At 43.0% G+C, this 17,379-nt stretch overlaps 1 protein-coding gene across 1 annotated transcript in view; it reads left to right on the top strand.

Annotated features, from left to right (window-relative positions):
• ctnnd2b (catenin (cadherin-associated protein), delta 2b) overlaps positions 1-17,379 on the top strand; it is a 154,520-nt gene that overhangs the window by 78,420 nt on the left and 58,721 nt on the right. Inside the window, exons 4-10 of the mRNA XM_041948579.1 lie at positions 802-836; positions 2,937-3,053; positions 9,922-10,073; positions 10,413-10,586; positions 12,039-12,184; positions 13,003-13,244; positions 14,420-14,551. Of these exons, the coding sequence (XP_041804513.1) occupies positions 802-836; positions 2,937-3,053; positions 9,922-10,073; positions 10,413-10,586; positions 12,039-12,184; positions 13,003-13,244; positions 14,420-14,551 (998 nt within the window). The remainder of the gene's footprint in view (positions 1-801; positions 837-2,936; positions 3,054-9,921; positions 10,074-10,412; positions 10,587-12,038; positions 12,185-13,002; positions 13,245-14,419; positions 14,552-17,379) is intronic.

The following is a 17,379-nucleotide window of genomic DNA, read 5'->3' as shown; positions in this document are numbered from 1 at the left end:
GTGTTTCTCATCTGTTCATCTATACTGTGAAACTGAGAAGCGATTGATCTCTACCTCATGGAAACTGACACCAGTTAAAATCAAGGAGCCATGTGTGTCTTCTATGGCCACCACACAGTACAACATCAGTGCATGTGCCTGTATGAACATTTTCCTTGAGCTTTCTGTGTTGTTTTGGCACTCTGTCACATATTTCTTAGTCTTTCCAGAGTAAAGACTCTTTTCCAGCCTAATTCAAACTGATGTTTTCTCTTTCTTAGCAGCATCTCACTGCCCTTTCAGAAGCATTTTTATCTCAAAGCCCTCGGTGCTCCCTGAAATCTTTTCTATGACAGGATAACACTTCTGTTGGATAAAATCCTTGTTTCTCTAAAGGAAACAGCAGCCTTGTTTTCAGCTTGTATTTCAGAGTTTGGCTCATATTGGTTTTGATGGGGGTCTCTAGCCCCAAGGTCTTGAAGAATTTTGCCAAACCTCAGGACTTCGTTGTTTGTCATCCCTCAGCTGAAGGCAAAACTTGAAAAAGCAGCAAATGGAGATAGAGATGGAGAGGTTTTCACTAGACGATATACAGTGATATAAAACTCTTCAAACATGGTATTCCTGTATTATTGCAGTGCTATAAAGTGGATTTTGATGGGGAAAAGAAACAGTTTATGGCATGTGAACCTGATGGAAATGCTATTACAGTGTACAATTGTCCTGTCAGTGCACCAACAAACAAGAACAAAAGTTAGTGTAAAATGTAATTCATGCTCACATTTCTAACCCTGTTTGCTCTCTGTGGTTTGTTTCTTGCAGTTCAGCAGATGAGAAATTTCGCTGGAACAACCAAGGTAATATTTCCTTTTAAATGCTCTCAGTACATTCTGTCTGGTCCTCTATTGTCTGCAGTCCAGCATTGCACATTGCTGACGGTGCTCATGACAATGGCAGCCATTGTAAAAATCCCCCATCATGCACTAACAATACACATCGATGCAATCCTGTACTAGAACTATGGCGTCTGCAGCGGTGAAAATGCTCAATCAAACTCTCTGCTCTGAGACGGCGTTTTAAAAAAAAGCTTGTTCCAACAAAAAACTCCTGTCTCTCAAATTCCCTCACCGTGTCTCGCCCTCTCCGACAGCTGAGTAAAGGTCAAACAGCATTTACAAATAATTCTCAGCATTTGGTTTAACCTGGTTGGGGAGCCAGATGGGAAGTGTATTCCGTAAAGGAGGAAGTAAGAATCAATGAGTGTGAGGCCTTTCGATGATTTGAAAGTCAAATGAAGACACCTCTCTGGGTTTGACAACTTCTTTGGCAGCATTTTAGTTGAAGAAACACCCCTCATGCATGACACTTGGGTCTCTTTGCCTCTTTGTCAGCCGTGTTGAGATGTATAGGGTGTTGAGAGTAGATTGATTATCTGAGTGCAGGGCCGGTGACCTCTGCCAACAAAGAGGTGACTAAAGGTTTGTGGTCAAACACATCACACTGACAGCTTTCAGTGTGAGCCGTGGTCTTCACCCATCTGTTGCACCGAAGCCTGACCGCTCGGCCTCAGAAAGACTAAATTTACCCTGTCACCAAAAAGGAAAGCCCTCCCTCGCTCCAATCAGACCCTTTTGATCTCGTCATCGCTCGCAAATCATTAAAAACCCATCACTTCTGGATCAAGCAGGTTTGAAAATGAGTTTTGGCCTGTGTGAGTGAGGGTGAGAGTAAATCCAGCCTAATGCTGCAGACAGCACTGGAAATGTTTCACCAGCAGCATCAACATCATCAGTCTGCAGTTGCGTCAGTCGAAGGCAATAAAATCAGCCTCCTAAGTCCACTCACTAAGGCTTCTACTATTACCATCTCTCTCCCTCCCTCAGTCTCTCTCGATAAGAGATTAATGCTGCTCCCAAGACTCATTTGTAAGGTTTTATCCCCATTGGCAGCCCCCTCTAACTTGAAGACACTGGGCGTGTTATCAGCCTCACTGTGACAGACAAACGGCTCGGCATCTAAGTGCAAGGTGGCGCCCCGAAGACTTAGATCCCACAAGATTCGTTTGTGGATTATCGGTTAGGTTTTTACCCTTAACCCGAGGTTTGCCCTGACACATTACTCAAAGGTCTGATTGTATTTTGATGGGTGCGTGGTGGATGGATAAGTACAAGTGGGATGAAAAAAACTGCTGTGTGGCTAAGGCAACTCTGTGGAGCCGCGAAAGGCCTATACTTGGCAACCTCTGGCTGCTTTTGCTCAGTTTTAACTCTCGATTTAGTCATAGCCTTAGCCAGCATGCTGCATATTGTTATTCTCTAAATAAGTTCAATTGTCACACCACCAGTGTTATCTATGTTCTAGGACAGCTTCTTTCTTTTTTCTTTTATTATTAAGAAATGGTTTAAGCATTTTTGCCTGCATTTCCACAGGTTCTCAGTAAACAGTAAATATTGTATATGAAAGTACAGAGTCAGCAATCCATTGTTATTGACATTTTCATTTTATTTTTCAGGAAGTGTAATTTATTAGTTTTAGCATTTCTTTGTATTTTTTATTGTGAACAGGAATCTACACCGTGAAATGTCTGCATTTGCTTGAATTTATGATGCAAACTGTGGCAGCTGGGCTCAAACTTTAAGGCCTTTATTATTTCAGTTGCATTTACAAGGCACTTAAACACATTTGTGTTACTACAGAGCAAAACCTGGGCCAGGACAGTATCCCATCATAGAATCCCTGGTTGGTATCTGGGGCTCCAGGCATAAATATAATGAAGCTGCCACATATAGGCACAGGAGCAGTGGGGGCCCATAGCTCATTTTGCAGGATAACCCCTATTGGGTTAATCCAGCCATGTGTGTGGCTTGTGTCCCGCACTGCAGTGTAACGGTGTGGAGGAAGAAGGTGCGTCTTTGTTTCTGCTCATGTGCTCTCCTATCTGGTTTGTGCACATGCAGATGGACAGAAGGACATAGAGGAGGAGCTGACGACAGGCCTGGAGCTGGTGGACTCCTGCATCCGATCGCTCCAGGAATCAGGCATCTTGGACTCGCAGGACACTTCTACAGGAGACAGTAAGGCCAACGTTATGATTAAGAGAGCGCTGGTAAAGCAGAATGAGAAAAAAACAATTTCTCTTGGTATTTTTCTGCGCCGAGACAGACAAGAAGGATAGCTTAGAAGAAAATAGGTGGAATGCAATCAACAACCAGCAGGGATGTATATTCTGCAGGGCTGGAGCCTCCAGGATTTGGCTGATTAACCTGTTGAATGTGTGACTTCACCAAGCAAATACTCATCCACAAAGCCCGCCGCACTGCAGCATAACACTAGTGAGAAATATGGCGCTAAACAGAATGTGGCCTGTCCTTGGAATAAATTGTAAAAATAAGACCATTAGGTCAATTTTTAAATTTAATCAAGTCTGCGAGATCAACTTGTTCACTCAAGTACCTGCTCTGATTAGCATCTTCTAATCAGAGGTTGAACAAGTTGTTGTCTTTCATTAAAGTTCATGCCTTTTCCATCAGTGCTACTTGTCAAAATAAGATAATTTGAAGTATAATGTGTGAGAGTGGTCAGCCGCAAGATCTCCCGCTTGTCTGTTAGAGTGTCCAGCATGATCGTGTCTCTCTTTGGATTTCTATTGATGAGATTTCATTTTCTGTGGGTTACACACATTTTCTTTGTCTTTTACCCACAGTGAATGTTAATGCTCATGCTAATTACTTCAGTTTATACCAAAAGCACTTTAAATCTTTAAAGAAATCCTTTTTTCTGTGGACATGTAGACCCTGAAAGCATATTCTGAACCAGTAGTTGGAAACACAAAAGCAAAACTGAACTTCATTTATATTGTAAAACTTATATATATGTATATTAATAACTTAAACCTGTATTAACTGTTTTCCAGCCACTTTAGGACAATGCTGCAAACACAACAAGAATATGTAATCACTTTATAAAGTTCATATGACATGGGTGCCTGTCTACAAATCATTCATTTGAATATGTGTTTTTGTCCAGTGGTCTCCTTGCTCTGTTTTGGTCTTAACATCTGAGCGAAGTAGCTGTCTCTTTGGCAGATAATTTGTCTGCCATTTAATTTGGGGCAGGTAGTGTAAAGTGTTTTTTTACTGAAAACAGCTGCCTTCCGAACCAAACAGAAACAAAGCATATCTCTGACAGACACTAAAGAGCTGAGGGGAGCTGCAGAGTCAGGCGAGAGTTTGTCCCTATGAGTGACTCCTTTCACATTACACACTTATACAATTTCATCCATTGTTAATATAAATGTGTTGATTAGTGCAGCTTAAAAAAGCCAAGAAATAAGTGGTTGCTAGACTAAGAAGTTTCCCAGGTGCTGTGTTGGTGTTTGAGAGTGCAACGCACTTGTTTATAAGAGCTCTCAGTGAGATCCTGAACAACTCCCTGTGCCTCTCCGCTCCACTCTCATCTTTTTTCATTTGGTCCCAGGGATGATACCCATGTCTCTAGTATAGTCGACCCCATGGGAGAGAGGTAGCTGTCAGGAGACATGCGGAGTCGTGCCAGTAGTTTGATATGCTAATCCATCCTCACTGAGGTGTCAGCTGGCCTGCTGTTCACAGTGCAGAGAGGGGAGGCACACACACACACACACACACACACAAACATGCTCATATACAGCACATGCACATGAAGCCAAAAAATGTACGCACGCAGACACGCGTGCATATATAATCACACACGAGGCATGAATCATCATCGGGCATGAGGAAGAGAAGTGTTCAGGCCTGCATGCATAAGCTGTTTATGCACACATGCAAAGCACCCACAGACGCACATGCATGCATGCAACACTGAGAATGGTGATTTTGTTTGATGTTTTTGATGTTTAACCAACAGTTATGTAACTGATCACCTGACTAGTCCAAAAAAAAGAAGAAAAAAGGACAAACGTGCAAGCGAGAGACAGACAAAGACAACATTGCAAGAAAGAAAAAGAATAAAATGACCAAAATAATGTAACTTTAAACTGCCATTCACTAAACCCCTCCCCCAAACACTGATTGCCCAATCATAGCTTGGCAACCATAACTAGGCCCAGCAGGCAGGAAGTGGTGAGTATGGTGCTGTAGGAAGAGATGCTTGGCATGTCCGGCTAACTAGCTTACTGCCTTAGTGCAGTAGTAACAAGTCCAAGGCCAAACAGGACGTTCTTAAGTAACTGCATCAGTGTGTGGGGTTGCTGGCTAAGTAAAAAAAAATTAAGTTCATGAGCAGCACGTCCTCTGTGTAGTAACTCCATGCTGGCTAATGTGAGCACAAGTTTGCACTCCAGCAACCGCAATGTCACCTGAGATAGCACTGCAACTGCTAGACTTTGTTTTCTCTTGTAACATAAAAGTCCAACATTATTTCAAACTTCCTTTTAGCATTCTCATTTTAAAATGGGTCAGCTGGAAACGTTTAAAAGTCAGTTTTGGAGTTTTTCACCAACTCATGGAGCTAATATTAGCTTAATTAGCTAGCTCGCTACAGCTGATCAGACCTGCCAGTGGATGCTGTCATTTCAGCTGGGGTGATCTTTGCTGGCTGGAAGTGTGAGTTTGCTTTTGTCTTCCTCCGTCTGAAATCAAGGCCCCTGTGTTTCAGAAATTACGGAGAATACGGAGACTGCCAGCGAGCGGTCAATTGGTGGGCTGTTTGTTTCTTTGTGGTTAAGAAAAAACAAACAAAAAAGAGCAGTTGGTTAAAAATTTCCATTTGGCACACCAGCACATGGACACACGGCCAAATGCATACAAGCTTGAAAAGAAGCATTATAGGCATATAACGAGATACGTGCACGCGCACGTGCACACACACACACCCACACCCACAGACACACTCCTTTGCTCGAGCAGCTGAGCAGATTCGTGCCACACAGCAACAGAGTACACTGAGTGTCTTCATGCTTCATGCTGGTGATGCTCACCAGCGTGCATGTTAATCTGTGTGTGTATGTGTGACAATGTTGTATGCAGCTATTTGAGGACTGTGCACGCAGCTGTGTGTTTGTGTGTGTGTGTGTGTGTAGTGGACTGCGCATACCTCCAATGGGTATCTAAAAACAGACAACTCATGAAATATTAAAAGGTGTCAATAGAGAATGCTGGTCATGATGCGGAAGAAAAACCACTCAACTTTGTGTGAGCGAGGGTGTGTGTGTGTGTGTGCTTGGCAGAAGAAGAGATTAGTGATCCAGAGCAGGTCTATCGGGGTCTGACCATCCACGACTACATGCGTGCAGGTATATGCAGATGTGGTGTGTGTTCATGCATGTGATCAGGGAGCGAGTGAGACATGTGTGTGCGTCTTTGCATGCTCAGCCAACACTGAAAAGGTATTGAAATGCACAGGCAGAGACCTGCTTATTGCACCCCATTACTTTCCTTCTAATACACTAATACACCCCTACCTTTTCCTACATTTTTTATGAGGCCCTTCGCTTCCCAGAAGGCTCCACTATCCATATGAAACGCACCTAAAGTGGCACACAAAAACTGTGCAAAACATCCTCCGGCTTTGTACACACATCTGACTTTGCATGCATGTGTTCAAGACTGTGTGAATCCATCTGAAACAGGCCTGGAGTACAAATTTTCCTATTGCATTATGTGTTTTTGTATGCTTGTGTGTCTCTGTGTGTGTGTGTGCATGCGCACTCGCCCAAGATGAGCCCATATTGGACACGGAGGCCCTGACCTAGTAAACTCACCCAGCACCCTTAGCTTAATATCACATTTTAAATAATTCACAATCACTAGCTCCACCGCCTACAGGAGCCATTCGCTGTACTTTTAAGTGACTGTTCACTTTGGTCCAGCTTTATTTTCCAAAGCGCTGATCCGGAGTGACTCCGTTTGCCGTTAGCTGCTGACTCTATCCATCCCGTGCAGCTGATGTTGACCGCCGGCACACTGTGATTTCTCATTCTCTCTTGTTGAATAATCACAAACAAACAGCGTTTCTTCTTGTCTCATGCTGTTGTTGGTTTGATTCTTAGACTGCTGGCCAAAAAAGTGACATCAGTGGAGATTAAAGGGACAGCCACTGCAGATGGAGGACAGCTCAACAACTCCTTTGAGAGTGCAAATACTGAGTGCTAGGAATTTATAGGTCTGCTTAAAGCTGATTTACAGCGTTGAAGTTATTTTCCAGTGCAGTTGTTTGCCAGACAGGCAAACAGATGTAGCAGTTGTGAAAGTGGCTGGAATACACTGTATATGCACTGCAGCAAAATGCTAGTGGCGGACTTCATTTTTAAAGAAACATTTTGAGTAAAAAATGAGCTTTATTTCTGTAATTAAAGTCGTTGATGAGGCACATCATTGCTATCATTACCAAAATGAATTAATCAAGGGTGCATCAAAACTTTTATAGGATATTAATAAGAGGAATAAGAGAGTTTTGGCTCTGCAGCTCCTGCCCTCCTGTCCTCCCCCTCAAATGATTCAATTATGCTCACACCAAACTTTATGGGCCATCCAGGCAAATACACAGCTCACAGTCTACAGAACAGTCTATAAACGCTGCTGCTGTTATGTTCTGTGCATGTTTGCTGCCATTTGCATGTAGCCTTTCTGTGCTATGTGTCACAGTCTGTTCACGTTTGCATGCATAGGCTACAAATCAAATGATCCATGTGCAAATCACAAGACTGCAGATGCCCCAGAAACATGCAGGAGGCTGCGTGTAAAATTAGCGATGAAGCATTTTATCACATTATGTGTTGGCAGTATGTGTGTGTGTGTGTTTGTGTCATCATAGCCAGCCACTACTGTGAATCCACTGTTTCATAGTGTCATCCATAAATACAGTTTTGTTGCCACAAAGTGAGACGTTAACATTTGCAGGGTTTCACAATAAGAGAGCACCCAGAGAAAATCAATTAGATGCACTTTCACAAGTTGACTGCGAGGCATCCAAGACATTTAGAACAGAGTTCATTTCATGTCGCTGATTCAATAACTGAAAAGTTAACATTGACTAAGTGACTGATTTGATGGCTGACCAGCTGCTAGCTCAATGGCAGCGCGCTGTAAGACTGGCCAGCTGGAGTCTGGCCGACTGATCCTTGGTAGACTTTGGATGAAAGCCTGAATGTGCAAGTGGAAGAGTAAGAGTTGTGGCAATAAAACCAGCTCCACTGGAAGGTGTTACACAGCAGCGCTTGAGTGATTCTCACTTTTGAATTTTTGCTATATTTGACAGATGACATTACAAAGCGTAGAAGATGTGTAATGAGCCAGGGACTAAGCTCAGTCATTGATAATGTTTTACAAAATGAGCAAATCGTGATAAATGTATGTCTCTTTGAGGGAATAGTTGGTTGTTGGAGGCTTTTTCTTTATTGTGAGATATAGTGAGATGAAGCGCTGTTTTATATCTCTATGAAGTTGAAGGACGGGATTAGCTGTAACTTTACTGTATGTCTAATGCTGACAATTTTTGCCTTTTGAGACGATCACTATGTCATAAATAGTTATGACCTTGACCAATTATAGCTCCCCGCCTTCCACGACTTGTAGGAGGCAGGAGAGACCAACTCCTTCAATCATAACTTCTTCTGCTTTGCCATTTTTACATTTGTGTGCAGAAGATGGGGAACCCAGGGAGAAAAGGCAAAAAACATTTTCTGTCAAGACGTCTCAACTGCTGACACTCCACTGTGGTCCCTGACACTTCTATACATGTATAACATTGGTCAGGCTACAATCAGCTGCCATAAGCATATGGTCACACTTGAAAAGTGGCACGACAAAATTCATTCACACCTCCTCTTAAAATAGGTGGTACTGAAAGCCTACTAGCATTCTGGGCCTCTAACTAGTCAGTATGTCAACACGGTTAACTTAGAGTTGCCCCCAGTGACTTAGAGTTTAAGATGCCAACCATCAGCTGCAATGTTCCCAGTCACAATCTGACCAGGGACCAGTGTTGCGAGGCGTTCTCCTACTCTCTCCCCTCATTTCCTGCCATTAGCTCCTGTCTCACAACTGACATGCAAGCCACTACACCTTTCTTATGTGGAAGTGGTTTTGAGCCGGGTTAATCCAAAGCAGTTTGTACTTTTTGTCATAGGCCTATTGAACTGTATTTGACTCCCCACAGTTGAACTCCAAGCTCTTTCAATTTGCTGTTTTTTACTTGTCTTATTTGTAACTCATGCTGATTGTGGTGAAGCTAAAGACCACAGTTCCCAGTTTCTAATGTAATTATACAGAGAACTATGGAGTGGAGAAAGAGAGAGAGAGGCAGAAGAGAGTGACAAAAGAAGTTATAGAGGCTGAGAGAGCGAGAGAGGGAGAGTGTGTTTTAAATGGAGGTCAGCAACAGTGAGATTTAAGGGTCAGAGAGCATGAGAGAAAAAGAGTGCCGAGTGGCTGGAATAACATAGTGAGTAAAAAGCAAATGGGTGTCTCAGAAAAGAGCACAATGAAATCTATTTTATTCCATTTCGGCTCCTCTTCCCTTTTCTTCTCTTCATTTCAAGGTCTGTTGCAAACTGAAACAGTTGTATTTTTATATTCACATTCATTCTGTTCCCATAGAAAAGAAGTACATTGTATAACATGTGGGACGTAAACTGGGTTACAGAACGCCTTCAAGGCCATGAACAGAATAAATCTTTACACAAAGATGGACTGTTGCAGAAGTGAAAGTCATCTGAACACAGTTACATAAAAGCAGCGTGATAGAAGTGAAACCAAGTCTCACGGTGGCTTTTGACAGGGATGAAAAAGTTTGTTTCAAACCATGACATAACCTCTCTTTCCACCTCTGCAAACCCGAAACCTCCTGTCTCATCGCTCGGGGAACAGGCGGGGTTGCTTGCGTCCAGCCAACAAGTGTTTCTCCGCTGCACAGGCTCGATGATCACGTCTTTCCGTGTTTCTCGTGCTTTTTCTCCATCAGGACAAGGACTTCTGTCCCAAAGCGCGTTGCAGCTCAACAACCAGGATGCCTATGCTGCAGCTGGTTACCATAGTAACCAAGGGCTGGCACTTGGGGAGTCGATCACGGGCCGCAGCGGGCAGGTTGGAGGGGCTGTTCACGTCTACAACCAGGTACTACACATTTTTACAACGTACAATTAACCAGAGAGCTTCTTTTCCGCGTTTCCGTGTTTTCCATTTTTTCTTTCCCACTTCTCTCCTTCCTCTCTCTGCTCACACCTTCTCCTCTTCACGTCTCCGTCTCCCTTCCTGTTCTGTGCTCTCCTCATCTCCCCACTTTCTCACCCCCATTTCTTTGTGCTTTCACTTTCTCCACTCTCCTGCTTCTCCTCTTTCCTCTCTCCCTCCGTCTTCCTTCATTTCCGTGCATCGTCCTCTACCTCTCCTCACCTGCCGCCTGGCGCCTTTTCCGCCTCTCTCTCATCCCTCTCCACGCTCTGCCCTCTCCAGGTGACGTCCAGCCGTGCAGCTGCCCAGTTAGCGGGAACAGACTCTCCCTCCCAGTCCCAGAGAGACTCATTTGCCCAACAGGCCCATGGCAGCGCCTTCCACATGCCCACTGACGGCGGCCCTGCTCCTGCTGGACCACCCATGTATTACTCCTGTGCCACTTTGCCTGCACAGGTACAAATCCTTAAAAAGATTACTGTGATGCTTCGCTGACGGATGCTTTCTCCACCCCTCACAGTGGTGCACTATTGCTGGAATCCTTGTCACTGTTATAACCCGGTGGAAGCAAAGAGCTTTACGGTTACTATGGGCCTGTTGTATTGATTGAATCATTCTTTATACATCAAGGGGATGCTTTACTGAAAATCTATCTGGCTTTTCCACTTCAGTAACCCTTTAATGAATGAATTTATGTACAGTCATGAGAACACTCTGCCTGGGGGGGTCCACTATAGGGAGAAATGAAAGAAGCTTCTGTTGTAACTGGCTGCTGTTGGCATGTTCTTGGCTTGCTAACATGTTTATTGTTAGCTTTGCAGTTTCAAACGCAGATAGTCCCTGCATCACCAAGCCTCTAGTGCCACATATTTTGCAAGGACAAGCGGATAATTTAGCTGTGTCACTTTTTGACATGCTGACAGAGAGCGAAAGAAAAAACCTGCAGAAAGCATCTGTTACTACTACCACTAAACAAATCCTGCAGGATAATTGTAGAGTGACCATATTAGCCTTGACTTGCAGAAGATTCCACTAGTCCACTCTCCTGGGTGGACTACTTCACTCCCAAAGCATTGTACACATTACAGAACACATGGTACCTCAGCAAGTACTGCTGTGGTAGCCGCACTGTGCCAAATCTTCATCCAGCCTAAATTACTACTGTTTGTGGTTGCAATTAAAGAAACAGCTTATCCTGCATCTTTCTTCTAATTAGTACAATGGGTTTATCAGATCTGCAGGCAGTTTCTCTTGTGGGGTTGGTCAGCAGTGCAGCCACTATGCAGCAAACCTGTATTAAATTCTGGCCTCTTATGATATGATTTACTCTCGTAGTGCTTATTTTGCTGCACTGCGATGAATTCTGGGCTCAGAGTTAAAGATTTTAAGAACACCGTGTTAATCATGTCTTTGAATTCATTTAAACAGATTTACCAGCTCTGTCCCGCTCTATCAGAAATTGGCAGCCTCCTCACTTCAGCGTGTCTTGACCACGCTCATCTCAGTTAATGGAGTGTTGAATTGTACCTTTTGCTCTGCAACTGCAATACCATGCAAATATTTCTTTAACTCATTTTGCACCAACTGAAGAAATGTTGGAACAAAATGAAAATGCGTTTTTTCAGAATTCTTCGCTCACAGGGAACTTCATTTGGCGGCTGATTGCTCGCGCTCGCATTTCAAGTTCATTTGGTTCTGAAAGTTCAGAGTCGTCCCTTCATGTTTGGCCTGATAACTCCGAGCTCTTCATCAGGATGTTATCACAGATTAGAGTCTCTGCTCTCTGGTTTTCCAGCTCCGGGGGGAGTTGTTCATCTCACTGAAAATAATGATATGAATAAGAAGCGTAGATGAATATTTAAAGTGAGTGACATTCCCCTTTAATGGAGTAAAACTCTTCTATTACAGCGGGTGAGCTCCCCTCTGCAGGCGGTGGGATCTCCCACCAAGCTGCAGCGCCTGGGTTCAGCCTCCTCTGACATGCCCAGCTACGCCACGCTACAGAGGGTGTCCTCGCCCAAACAGTCACCCAGCCGACTCGCCAAGTCCTACAGGTGGGTTCAACTTAAATCTGACAGCTGAGTTAATGAGGGCTCATTCTTAGGAGCATATTACATAAGGATTGTACTGGTCCCAAAGCAAAAGAAGTATATCTGCATGGAGCCAAAAGAGATGTGGATCAATACCAGTGACTCAACGATTACTTCACCTGGTGCTGTGTTCATGCTTTGGTAGTTTTACGCTGTACTTTATCATGCATCAGCTGGCCTTGATATGCAAAAAAAAAAAAAAAAAAGTAGTGCTGCAACCAGCATTACAACAGATGTACTGCAAACCTTTACCTGATTCAAGATCTCTACCCCTGTACCACTTTTCTAATGCCTCAAGTTTGGCTGAATGCACTGGGCTCACACATTTCTGAGTGTTGATTTGACAATTTTCCTGCAACCAATCTGCCCAAAGACAATTAAAGGCACTTTGTGTGTGGTCTATGGATTTAATGAGGGATAAATCATTAATGATTTAGTGATATCATGATCAATAAATCTTTGATAAATCTCCTGAAGCATTTTTTTTTCAAACTGTACATTTGAAAAAGACATGCAGTTTTAAACCCCTAATAAAGTAGCAGATTGCTGGTGGGCCAGTCATGACAAGCCCATGCTGTGTAGCCAAATGTTGTTCAAACCCACAGAACTTTATTTTAAATTCTTGTGCAGACCCAACACAATACATCTATAGTACATATAGCTGATGGAATGAGGCGGCCATTAAAAAAACATGGATTCTTGGGTTTGAATTATTTCACTCAGCGTAATAACATATATTTGAATAAAGACCGACCAGACTGTTTCATTTCCTCCCGCTGCAGCACCTCATCACCCATCAACATGGCTGCATCGGGTGCCGGCTCCTCTTCCCCCCTCCCCATGGCAGCCTCCCCAGGGGGAAACCACACCTCGTCGCCCATCCATCAGCTGAGCTCAGTGGTGGGCAGCTACGCCACCCTGTCGCCCACCAAGCGTATGCTGCATCACATCGGACCAGACAGCTACAAGATTTCCCACGAGCTGTACGCCAACGCAACCCTGCAAAGGCCTGGTAGCCTGGCAGGTAGAGGTCAAGACAAATTTATTTTTACTTTTCTATGTGTGGATGTGTGAAGTGCCATTGAGTCATATATTCAATTTTGGGAATTATTATTAACATTTATTTGAAATGTACACATATATAGTTTTTTATTTTGTGCTTAATTTTTTTGCTTAATTTTTAATTGAACAGAATTCACACACACACACCTGCCACACGATAACATTACATTATAACATCAGTGCAGATGTTACTTACTGACCGATCTTCTTACTTGTGTCATTTCTGGATATTTTTCAGCAGCACTTAGTAAAACCTCAATTTATGTTTCATTGAAATTCCTGTTTCCTGATTTATAGGGTTTTCTTTCGGGCCTAATAGGTCATTTCTGAGGCAGCTCTGTTCTATTAGTTCATGATAGTTAAGGTCACATGAACCTGCTTTTCATTTATTTCCAATTGGTATTCATCAGGAGGAGCCCAAGGATTGGAACAAAAACACATATTACCAAATATTTGATTAAACTTGCTTGAGGTTTTATCTAAAATGTATTAGAATCGCAAATTTACTCATGAATTTTTGAACAGTTCACAAATGGGATTCATTGTCTGTATACTGAGGACCCTAAAAATAGTTTAAAGGGCCAGAGTTTGGTTTTGCTTTGAGTGCTTTAAAAGGTGGATTTGTCATTTTGAAAATTATCTTTTATTGAGTTGAATTAAAATGTGTCCATGTTGAATGTGAAGTGATCAATTTTTAATATGGTGCATATCACTATACATAAGATAATACCTGTTTTTCACTGTGATTAAGACACTGACGATTCTAGTTAAACTATGTTTCTTTTGAATTACTTGCACCACTTATGTACAACCTCTGTGGCCCCCAAACAGGTTAATCTGGTCATGGTGTTCACAGCATGTGCAGTGATTACAGTGCAGCAGCCGTGTTTTTTAAGGAGTGATTGAAAAGACGGTATCAAAGTACTTTGCCTAAGTTTATTTAATTAGCCTAAATCTGTCATTATGTTATCTCGTAATTGTAATGCAATGTAATTTTTAGCATTTTTCTCTCACATAGTGATCACTTTGACATCCCCCAGGATTATAGCTATCCATCCACTCAACTATCCATTCATCCATCCACCTATCTGTCCATCTGTCAGTATATCCAACCTCCACATTCCCCGTGTTTTCCAGGCTCCAGAGGTTCCTACAGCAGCCAGCACAGTCACCTGGGCTCTGAGCTACGACCTCTGCAGTCTCCAGAACACCACATCGACCCCATCTACGAAGACAGAGTCTACACCAAACCCAACCTGAGAGGACAAGGTAAGCTGAGATGGGCATAAGGCAGCAGAGTAAAATAAAGACATGAGATGGAGGGTTATTCATTTAAGGTGTAAAGGCGGATCTACGAATATAGAGTCCACAGAACTGTATCCCAGAGGGCAAAGGGAGGAGAACGGAGGTTTTGGACAGAGAGTCTGAGTAGAAAGCAAACATTTGATGGAGTTTATAAAGGTCTGGGAGTCAGCACATGGCAAGCAGACGGTTTCTGGAACAAAATGAGAAAGAGGAGGTGTAAAGTTGGACAAAGATGTACCACTTTCTAATAAGTCACCATCTATAAAGTTGTTACTAATGAATAATTGACTGTATAGATCAAATATAGAGAAGTAATAAGATGAACTGTTGGGTTGCCAGATAGTGAAAAATGCTATTAAGGTGCATTATGGGAAATGTAGGCTCCAGTGCAGAGCTGATAATATTACAGCCTGTGATGCTTCAAAGTTGACGGCCTTTATTTAAAACTCATGGAATTGCTGTAGTAAGTCACTGGGGTAACCAATCAAGGGCAAAGCAACTGTCAAGCTAGAGGAAGATTAACACTTACTCACCTGGCAACCCAAAACTTGTCCTTCATTCCTTAGACCTGATCTATATCAGTAAATGACTTATTAACCATTATTAAAGCCATTAGTTGTAACTTTAAAGGTTCAGAAGGGGAAAGGAAGGAAAAGCATGATACCCTGTAGTAACATTTGGAGTAGATCGGAGCGAGTCTTCGAACACAGAAAAGGGCTTCAAATAGTCCAAACCTATAAATAGCTGTAGCATGCTGTAAATCACCCACTGAACCATCTAAATTTAAAAATCAGCGAATACAAGAGGACATCACATGACACACCGAATAAAGTGACGGATCAAACAAATACTGTGCAGGATAGTGAGCGGGAGAACAGAAAAAGACACAACCTGGTCTAGCTTGTAAAATATGCATTTTTAATGGTGCTGTGTTATAGTAAAGGCTGCTGTACATGAGAGATTTCCTTGTCCCATCTGATCATGTAGCGCTATTTACCAGATCAGGTAGGCAAATCCAATTGGGGTCTCAATGGCAATTTGTCTCTCAGTCACAGTCTGTTAACTAATTAGTTTCAAGGCTGAAAATTAATCTCAATTAATCCCATGGGCGTTAGCTTGGGTGCTTTGAAATCAAAGCAAATCAACCGTGTCCTAAAATGTTGTCGACGCTGTGCCAGGAGTTTGGTCGCCTGAGCGATGAATGCTGCCGTGCAGAGAAATACACAGAGACAGAAAATCTCCCGCTTTTTCCACGAGGTTTTGTTCCAGGAATGAGAGATTCACCCTCATAATTACACGATCTGAGGTGGTTTTTGCAGTGCTGGTTCCCTGTACGTACTGATTGGTCACTTCGATGCATCAAAGTAACTCAGTCGCCATTTCCGTCTTTTTTACACTGACTTGAGGTCTGCTTTTCATTTTTTTATGCACAAAGTGCAGTAGCTCTTAAGGCCTGACTATATTTCAAGGTCAGCTCAAACAGTTTCGAGATAACGAAGGGAGTTGGAAACAGGCAGGCAACACTTCACACCCGACTTCACATCACAGGTGAATCTCCTCGGGCCTTGTCAGGATTCCTGCAGTTATGCAGTTACACACACACACACACACTGACCTGGCTCACCTCCGTCAGAGCGAGCCGGTGTAGCCGTGTTGACTATCATGTCCACATGGTTTCCAACAACAACGCAATTCCCCTCTCTGCTTGACACCGACAGAGGGGGTTTACTGGGCCGTGGTGAAGGCGTCCTGAAGTCTTTACAGCAAGACTTGATTACCAAGTGAACAACTGTCCTGGGGCCCCAAAACCGCACCGAGTCGCAATTAGCTTGCAGTAATTTGATTAGCTGTAAATATGTTTTGGTACTCGCACCACTTAAGCAAACTATAAGCAACAATTATAAAAACCGCTTTAATGGAATAATTCAACATCATGGGAAATACACTTTGCGTTCCTGTTGAGAGGTAGAAGAGGGGACTGATACAACTCTCATGCTAAATATTAAGCTTCTGCCAGCTGCTGGTTAGATTAGCTTAGCACAAAAACAGGGGGAGACAGCTAGCCTTGCCCTGTGCGAGGCTAACAAAATTTGCCAAAGCTCACGCCTTAACATGTCAGATCTGGTTTGTTTAATCCGTAATAAAAGGTGTGAAAACGACACACTGGTTTCATGGAGGGTTGTGTGTCAGACTCACATCAGGAGCACTGACTTCCTGGAGTCTTGAGGAGGTTTCCAGGCAACCAGCACACTCTCCAGAGACTCCCCGTTTCCAGTGTTTGTGCTAAGCTAAGCTAGCCGTCTGCTGGCTGCAGCCATTCATCAGACAGTTATCACAGTGGTACAAATGTTCCGACAACAAAGCGGCTAAAGGTTCTCCTGCGTGATCAGGTCTGTCGTGTGAAGCGGACTGGAAGACGATTGACACACACTGTAAAACGTATAGACGTTTTGTGGAATCAACTAATCTTTTGTCATAACTTCACACGCAAATGCAGGTTTTATTAATCTCAAATGAATTCATGTTAGAATGAGACGGGGGGGGCAGGGGCCACTCAGCTCATTTTTGCCCCCAGGCCCTCATTAATCTGATAGCTGGGGTAATCCGTCCATGCTTTTTAATTGTCACCTTGAAAATGACTTTACAGGTGCCTGAAAGTTTTAAGTGTGACGTGCGAAGTTTGTTCCTCTATTATTTTCTTCTTCTCATTTTTGCATGCCTGTGTGATTTGACTGCTTCTGTCTGTTTCTTGTGATTATATTTTTCAAATGAAAAATCATTTGGTGAGTTTC

This window comes from Chelmon rostratus, chromosome 12, assembly GCF_017976325.1.
Source record: "Chelmon rostratus isolate fCheRos1 chromosome 12, fCheRos1.pri, whole genome shotgun sequence".
Taxonomy (NCBI): Eukaryota; Metazoa; Chordata; class Actinopteri; order Chaetodontiformes; family Chaetodontidae; genus Chelmon; species Chelmon rostratus.
The sequence above is the reverse complement of the archived record's forward strand: the minus strand, read 5'-3'. Positions and strand labels throughout refer to the sequence as shown.